General features: G+C 63.9%; 1 protein-coding gene across 1 annotated transcript; it reads left to right on the top strand.

Annotated features, from left to right (window-relative positions):
* The first annotated feature begins 2,626 nt into the window (after positions 1–2,626).
* On the top strand, positions 2,627–4,446 carry GPIHBP1 (glycosylphosphatidylinositol anchored high density lipoprotein binding protein 1). Its single transcript, XM_088023072.1, has 4 exons — positions 2,627–2,678; positions 3,196–3,324; positions 3,952–4,068; positions 4,211–4,446. Exons 1-4 carry the CDS (start codon positions 2,627–2,629, stop codon positions 4,444–4,446), a joined length of 534 nt encoding a protein of 177 aa, XP_087879198.1.
* The last annotated feature ends 3,820 nt before the right edge of the window (positions 4,447–8,266 follow it).

Below are 8,266 nucleotides of genomic sequence, written 5' to 3'. Positions count from 1 at the left end.
CCCCAGGTCTGGATCTGATTCAGCTTGGTGACCCCACAGGCCCACGTGGGGAGGATGAGGGGGTACAGAACAGGAACTCAAAGCTCGGGACAGAAGAGCACAGTTACCCAGGGAAAGCAGGGCCCTGCCCCACCCCCACCATCTCCTCCTCTGCCAGCGTGAGAGCAAATACGGATGGCCGGGGTGCCCTGTCCACGACTGGCATGAGGTCTGAGCCCAAGGCTGCTCCTGCCAGGAAGAGCAAGGTGACCCACTAGATTCACTTGGCTGGAGGGAGGCCAGGCCTGGGGGTGGGGGAACTCCAGACCAGCCACGGCCACAGGGCCACCCACTGGAACCAGCCCAGCCGCACTGGGCAGCACAGGCAGGACTGGGTCCTTGCTAGGCAGGGGTCTGCGGGTCGGGAGTAGGGGGCCCCGGGCCTGCCTCTGGATATGGGCATGGCCAAGGGGGAGGGCTCTGAGCCCAGGGCACAGGCCATTTAGCATGCAAGCTCCAACATGGGCCTCAGCTGCCATGGGGCCGGCAGCCCTGAGCCCTGGCCCTGGCCCTGGGGGTGTCTAAGGGAGCCAAGTCCCTGCACTGGGGTCTGCAGGAGGCACCCCTGTCCTGGAAGCCTGGGGTCAAGGAAGTGCCGCTAATGGGCATGTTTTGGGACCAGAACGTTTGAAAAGGCCTGGGTGGGGAGAAGGCTGAGTGCACACACACACCCCGACCTGAGGGCTGGGGGGTCCCAGGGATGCAGGTGTCTGCCAACAAGGTGTTGGGGAAGGGGCCAAGCTCCCCCAGCATCGACAGTCCTCATGTACACGAGTCGGCCACCAGCCCTGGGCTGGCTGTGCGCTGCATCTGCAGGGTCAGGACTGGACCCGCTCCTTCCCTAGACGGGGCAGGGGGCAGCGCAAGTGCCTGCAGCAGAGGGGAGGGATGGCCGGCAGGGCTGAAGCTGGGCCGTAGCTCCTGGTCCGTAGGGCAGGGCTCTAACATCGCCCTGGGGGGCTGCTGAGGGGCAACAATGTTTCAATCAGTGAAGTAAATGGGGCTGTTATTATCCCCAGAGGCTTCTCACAACAAGCTCTGGCCTGCAGGGGCGGGGGGGGGGGGGGGGGGGGGAGGCGCAGGTGGCAGGGGGCACCCCTGCTCCCTAATAGTTCTGGGACCGCCCCCGGGGCCCTCCTGGGAGCAGCTCTGGGTCTGCTGCGGTGGCTGGGGCGCGGCGGGGGTGGGGGCGTCCAGGGCCATGAGCACCCAACAGATGGAGCCGGTCTGAAAAGTGACTTTGGCCCTTTGTGGGGAAGGGCTGTGGGGAAGGGCTGGGGGCAGCCTCCTCGGGAAACTGAGGGTGGCTCTGGGGTAGGCGAGGGTGCACGGCTCCCTAGGAATTCAGGCGGGACAGCACCTCTTGGTGGCTGAGGCTTCAGAGAAGTGTCCTCACAGCCAGCCCTGAGGGGACCGAGCCAGGTACCATCCTAAAGGCTGGCAGGCACTGGCTCCTGATGGCCAAGACATCGTGTGAGGATCCTGAGGCCCAGAGGCCCAAAAGGGGGCTGGTCCCGGACGCAGAGGGGGAAAAGGAGCCAGGCACCAGGCCCAGCCAGTCTCACCCCAGAGCCACCTCTCACCTCTGCTACAGGTGGCCCCAGAGAATGTCCCACGCACCTGCTGACAGTCAGGGAAATGACCCCCGGCACGCCAAGGGAGGGGCCCAGGCACTGAGGCACGCGCACAAGTAGCAGTCGGGCTTGCACTCCGGGCTCCAGGTCCAACCCAGCCCCCTGCCCCCGCCCCCACTTTCCCATTGCCCCCGGGAAGGGGGAAGGGGCTCGCAATACTCCTTCAGGCCTGTGGCCTGCAGAGGAGGAGGGGTGTCCCCAGAGAGAGAGCTGGGGGGCTGCCAAGCTGGCTAGAGGGTAGGAGCCAGGAAGCCAGGCCCCAGAGGCTCAGTCACAGGAAGCTTCCCCACTCCTCCACCGGCCTGTTCCCCGGGCAGGGGTACGCCCAAGTCAGGGAAGATAGGGCCCGGGCTGGGTGGTGGCTGGAAGGAGCTCTGAGGTGAGGGGAGGAGCCACGCGGATGCAGGCAGGAAGAGCACGCTCCAGGCAGAGGGCATGACCAGGACAACAGCCTGGAGTGGGAACGAGCTCTGGAAGGACAGTGAGGCTGACTCGGGGCTGCAGGTGACAGGTGAGCGACGGGCAGCTGAAGGATCCAGGACGACAAGCTCCTGTGGCCAAGTGGCCTGGGCCTGGTTCCCACAGGCTCCAGAGGCGGATGGGCGGGCGAGAGACTTGTCCGGCGCTGCCCCAGCCCGGGCCCAGGTTCGCTGGCCGCAGTGCTCGCGCCTGCAAGCCGGGCCAGGGCGGAGCGGCACAGGTGGACAGGAGGCCCCCACAATGACTTCCTGTCCCCCAGGCCCCTGAAGTCAGGGAGGGAAAGGGCCGTCCCTGGCCTGATGCCTGGCACTGGGGGCCGGTATGAGGCCCATTGTTTGAGGCTGGAGCTGGGGTGGGGGGAGCTGGGGCCCAGGGGCCTCCAGGAAGCCCCCGGAATGCCCTCTGTCCCACTTCCCACAGATCCAGAGCCTGAGCAAGAACCGGAGCGAGCAGACCCGGCAGCCCCCAGCAGGATGAAGGCACCCGCGGCTCTCCTGCTGGCCCTGCTGCTTTGTGGGCAGCCAGGTACCCGGGCAAGGGGGCACCCCTGCAGTGAGAGGGGACAGCACAGTCTGGGCCCACGGGGACCCTCAGGACACCCAGCCTGGGGGCAGGACACGGCATGGGGTGCAGGGGGGTCAGGCTGGAGGGACGTGGACGTGGGCTGTCCTGGGCTCCCGCGGGTTCCCAAACCTACCCCTCCCCAGCGACAGGCCCCACCTCTTTGAAATGCAGGCTTCGGGTTACCTCTTCTGTCCCGGCCTCCGTGTCCTCTTCTGTCAAACAGGCGGGCCATCCTGAGGGTTTACTGGGGCGGTGGCGGGGGGAGGCAGCTACTGCAAAGGGGCCCCCACAGCAGCTGATGGTGCTGGGAAGCAAGCAGCGCCAGCAGCTGGGGGCCCACGGGGAGGACCGAGTGGGGAGGAAGGGGATGGAGGAGTGTCGAAGGACAGATGGAAGGGGTGGGGCCCAGCACTGGGTCTGGAGTATGTGTGCTCTGTGCCCGGGAACTGGGGGGTTACAGGCATCCCTGCGTGGCCAGGCACCGGGCGGGCGCAGGACGAGGAGGAGGAGGAGCACGCGGACGTCGGCCCGGAGGGCTATGACGACGACGATGACGAGGAGGGGCAGGAGGCCAGTGTGGCTGCAGGTGGCAAGGGCAGAGGGGACCGTCCACCCCACCCGAGGGCACAGGCACCCATCCCTCTCTCGCAACACTGTGTGGGGGCTCCGCTGAGCGCCAGGCTCAGTGCGGGGCTGGCATGATGCAGAACAACAGGCAAAGCCTTCCAGGGGGCAGGGGAGGGGAGAGAAAGGGCCCTGACACTCAGCACCCCCGCTCACCTCACCCTGGCTGTGACCCTCGATGGCCATCCGGAGTAGGGAGCCTAGAGAAGGAACCACTCCCGGGCAGGGAGGCTGAATAGGAGTTCACTAGGCAGAGAGGGGTGCAGCGGAGTCCCTGCCTGGATAGACCAGCAAGTGTAGAGGCCCTGGGCATGGAGTCCAGCTCAGCCAGACAGGACGGTTGGGCGCTGGCAGGGCAGGGCAGAGCTGACCAGTCCTGAGGAGGGGTGCAGGGAGGCTTGGGCAGAGGCTTATGGAGGGATCAGCTGGGAACAGAGCACAAGTCTGTAGGGGGAGGCTCTGGGCTGCAGGGGGAGGCACCGGGCCTGTAGGGGGAGGCGCTGGCCTGCAGGGGGAGGCTCTGGGCCTGCAGGGGGAGGAGCTGGGCCTGCAGGGGGAGGCGCTGGGCTGCAGGGGGAGGCCCCTTGGCCTGAGCCCTCTTGCCTCCCAGGGCTGCTGCAGTGTTATGCCTGCCAGTCCCTGTACAGGGGGGAGCGCTGCAAGCAAGTTCAGAACTGCGTCCACGGCCACAGCTTCTGCAAAGCCATCATGTCCCACGGGAACACGGGTGAGCAGGCCCCGCAGTGGCCAGGGCAGGAGGTGCCCCATCTCCCATGCAGAAAGGCGTGCACCCCCGTGAGGGGCCTCCTCCCTGCGCCAGCCTGTCCAGCGTGACAAAGCCTTTCTCACCCGCCCCTCCTCCCTCCCAGAGTCGGGTCCTCTGACCACCTACTCTGCATGGTGTGCAGACACGTGTCAGCCCATCACCAAGACACTGGAGGGGACCCTGATGACCCTGACCTGTTGCCAGTCCACCCTCTGCAACATCCCACCCTGGCAGGAGCCCCCAGGCAGCGGAGCCGGTAGCCCCCAGGGCAGCCCCGCGATGGTGGCCGCCACTCTCCTGCTCAGCCTCCTTCCCGGCCTTCAGGCCATGGGGTCCTGAATGGGTGGTCCCACCCCCACCCCACTCACACCCTGGATGGCCAGCACTCTGTCCAGTGCCTTACCCACCTGGCTCCCCACCCCAGCTCTGATGAATAAACTTGGAACACCTTTAGTGATCCGGCCAACACTGCCCCGTCTGCATTTCCTATTTCCTGGCTGTCTGGCATCTTTGGCCTCCTCTCCCCACCGCCTGTGTCAGCACATTGACCCCAGGTCCAGGCCGCGACTGCTCAGAGGGCGGGTCCACACAGCTGGGTAGAGAAAACACGCATCCTATGCCAGGCGGAGTCAGCCACATTCTCTCACCTCCCCTCCCCCCAAGACTGTTGCCTGGGTTCCTGAGAAGAGGACTGGGCAGTGGGAGGGCTTGGGGAAGGGAACCCAGGGGTGCCCAGGGCCCACTCTGGTCAGGCCGGCACCACTGGGTGCTGGGGGCTCTCCGCCTTCCTGGCTGGTGACAAGACAGAGCCCTGGGATAGGAGGAAGGAGGCCTGGGTCTGGGCCTCAGGTTCCCCATCAGAGCAGCAGGGAACAAGGCTCAGAGGACCCCTCAATCCCCACCAGCCCAGCAGCCCCTGGGTAGGGAAGCCCAGAGTCCTACGCTGCCTGTCAGGCAGCTGCAGCAGGTGGGGTAGCCTCCCACTCTCTGCTTCCTTCTTTCCTTAGTAAAGAAAACCTCAAGGCCTAGCTGGGGGGCAAATCCCTGGGGTAGAGACAGGTCTGTCTTCTTCTCTTTCCTCCTTCCTGCCGGCTGCAGTGATGTCTGCGGCTCAGCAGCCACTTCGCACCATGAGGCAGCACACTGGGATGGCAGGGCAGCAAGGAGGAAGGGCAGAGATCATGGTGACCAGGAGCCATTATACCAGGCCCACACTGCCTGCCTCGGTACCCCTTTCCTTGGGAGGGAAATAAATGGCTGCAGAGTTGAAGTGAGTCATTTCTCTGTCCCTTCTTCTTCACACACTGTCACACACACACGCTCCTGCAGGTACATACGCTCTCATGTTACTCCCGCCGGTGCACGCACTTGTGGTCACACACGCTCTCCCACATAGATAAAAGCCGAGCTCGGGGCTCACCCTGTCTGGGTTAAAATGTTAGTTAAGCCCTTGCCCCAGCTCCACGACCCGCATGAACGCCATGCCCCACCAGCTCCGTGACCCAGACGAACCTCTTCACCTCCCCTGCAACACCCGCCCCAAGTGGGTTTCCTTGTCTGCCATGTGGCAGGGTAGGGGGGCCCTCCTGGGAGGACCAGCCTCAGTGAAGACTGACAAGCGCTGCAGGGGAAGAGCACCAGGCCTGAGCCAGAGGTTGGGAGAGGCCGGATGAGGACCAAGACCCAGCTGGACCACCAGGCCAAGGCCAGTCTGATGTACCAGGGACGGTCAGGACGTTCTAGGCCAGTCCCTGGAAGGAACTGCCGGAAATCAGGAGGTGGTACCTCAGGGCTGCTCCCTCTCATCCAACCTGGGCAGCACCTCTGCACCCACCTGTACAGCGGGCCAGGGCGTGTGTCCAGCGGGATCCCTGCCTCCATGTCTCATGACTGCCATGACACGTGACTCACAACAGCTCAAACGGTCCCGAAGCTCAGAAGTCTGAAATGAAGGGCTTTGTTCCTTCCGGAGCCTGTGATGGTGCGTTTTCTGTGTCAGCCTGACTGGGTCGAGAGAGGCCCAGATGATTTCTGGGTGTGTCTGGGAGGGGGTTTCCAAAGACATTAGCATTCGGGTACAAAGATGACAAAGATGGCCCCTGCCAACGTGAGGGGCTGCACCCCAACCACTGAGGGCCCAAACGGAACAACAAGGCAGAAAGGGCAAATTCACCCTCTGGAGCTGGACCTCCATCCTCTCCTGCCCTGAGACGCTGGAGCTCCTCGTTCTGAAGCCTTCAGACTCCAGTGAATCCCACCCCCGGCCTTCCTGGGGCTCCAGCTTGCGGACGGCAGGTACAGGACCTCTCGGCCTCCACAGCCACGTGAGCCAATCCCTGTGCTTGCACTCACAGAGCCCGCTGTACATCCTCCTGGCTCCGCGTCTCTGGAACTCTGGCCCCTCACCACCATCTGCCTCAAATCTCCCGCCACCTCCCTCTTATTAAGGCCTTTGTGGTGACATGGGGCCACCACCCAATCGAGGACAATCTCTCATCCCAAGACCTTCAACCCCATCACATCACCCCTTTGCCACATGAGGCCACACATCTCCAGGCTCCAGGGATTAGGACCTGGATGTTAGCCAGTCATTACTGGGCGTCGCCCACCACCCAACGTCAGAGACCCCAGCCGTAGCACATCTGGCCGTGTGCCGGGTCTTGGACCCAAGGAGGGTAAGCTCACTGGTCACAGGGGCCACAGCCCAGAAGTCAGGCGTGGCTCTCAGCCCCCGCGTGGCCTCTAGCAATGCTCCTGCCATCCAGACACAATTCAGATGCCCTTGCCTTTGCCACTACTAGATTCAGCTTCCTAGAGAGCTGGGATTTTTAAGATGGAATCTGTGATGGGTGGGTGGGGGAGGGGAGAAAGACAACCCATCCAGTGAATGGACGGGCTCCCCCACGCTGCCTCCATGGGCATGGCCTCCCTGTGCCTGGAAGCTATGGTCACCCTCAGCCTGTGGTGGCAGAGTTGCCTGGGCTGAAGTGCCTCGAGGCAGGCAGTCCCCCAAGTCACACACACCCTTCCTTCTACCCAATGCGCCAGTGCCCACACACCACTGTGCCCGGCGCCCTGTGGTCCCCCGGCTGTCGCAGAGCTGGACGTGGTGCCTGATTCCAACTCATGGGACAAATTCTAACCATACCTCCCTCCCTCCAAGCTCTGACCAGCTGGGGACACAGGCACACAGACAAATGGGGATCTAAGACCTCCCAAGGAAGATGCAACTGAGGATGCAGGGCCCCAGGCTGGGGGGTGAGGGTGGGGGATGGTGCAGGCAGATCCCAGGAACTGCAGGAGAGACAGAGGCAGAGCCAGAGGGTGACAGGCCTCCCCAGAAGCCACTCCCCCTGGAAAGGTCGCTCAACCTCCCTTGGAAGCAGGTGTCTGGGGAATGGGGCTCCTCCCTGGTACGGACCGGACTAGTTGTCTCTTAACCCCCTGAACTCAATGGGCTGACCTAAGCACACAGGAGGCAAGTCAAAGCCTCGCCCTCCTGAGCCCCCCATCCCTGCCTCTGTGCTCTGCCATCTCCTCCCCCAGGGCTGTGAGACCCACTGCCAGCCCAGCCGCACCCTGGCAAAGCTCACTCCCTCCCCCTCTCCGTCTCCCTACTGCCCCCAGAGGGTGTGCAGCCCACTCCCATGAAGCAAAGACCATCACGCAGCCACACGCAGCACCCCAGACTTTGCAGGACCTCAGGCTTGCTGAGTCCTCTATTAAGCCAGGGGGCTCAGGAGCCTGGTGGAAAGAGCCACGTGCCCCTCCTCAAATCTCGCTCCTCCAAAGCTTCTGTCTTTCGGACCTTGGCTGGAGGGCCCTGCTCTGGGGAGCAATAAATCAACCCCTACCTAGAGGGGGCTGCGTGCCCAGCTCCACATTCCAGCTGAGAAGCAAGATGAAGGAAGAAGCAAACACCTGCTGGTGTCACCCCTCCCATGCCCACCCTCCCCACGGCATCACCCCACCCGTGCCCGCCCTCTCCATGGTGTCACCGCACCCATGCCCATGCCTGCCCTTCCCATGCCCGTGCCCACCCTCTCCATGGTGTCACCTCACCCATGCCCACATTCCCCACAGCATCACCCTGCCCCATGACCGCCCTCCCCACGGTGTCACCCTGCCGAGCCCACACTCCCCAAGGCTCCAATGTGGG

Source organism: Eumetopias jubatus, unplaced genomic scaffold (genome assembly GCF_037043125.1).
Source record: "Eumetopias jubatus isolate StellerSeaLion01/CBP00866 unplaced genomic scaffold, mEumJub1_p1.0 scaffold_4, whole genome shotgun sequence".
Taxonomy (NCBI): Eukaryota; Metazoa; Chordata; class Mammalia; order Carnivora; family Otariidae; genus Eumetopias; species Eumetopias jubatus.
Note: the sequence above shows the minus strand (reverse complement) of the source record. Positions and strands in the feature narration are given on the sequence as shown.

Bases quoted from the DNA above. Each gene is read 5' to 3' on its own strand.
- GPIHBP1 (XM_088023072.1), top strand. From the start codon at position 2,627: ATGAAGGCACCCGCGGCTCTCCTGCTGGCCCTGCTGCTTTGTGGGCAG. The intron at 2,679-3,195 runs GTACCCGGGCAA...CTGCGTGGCCAG, and splicing joins GCTGCTTTGTGGGCAGCCAG to GCACCGGGCGGGCGCAGGAC. The intron at 3,325-3,951 runs GTCCACCCCACC...CTTGCCTCCCAG, and splicing joins TGGCAAGGGCAGAGGGGACC to GGCTGCTGCAGTGTTATGCC.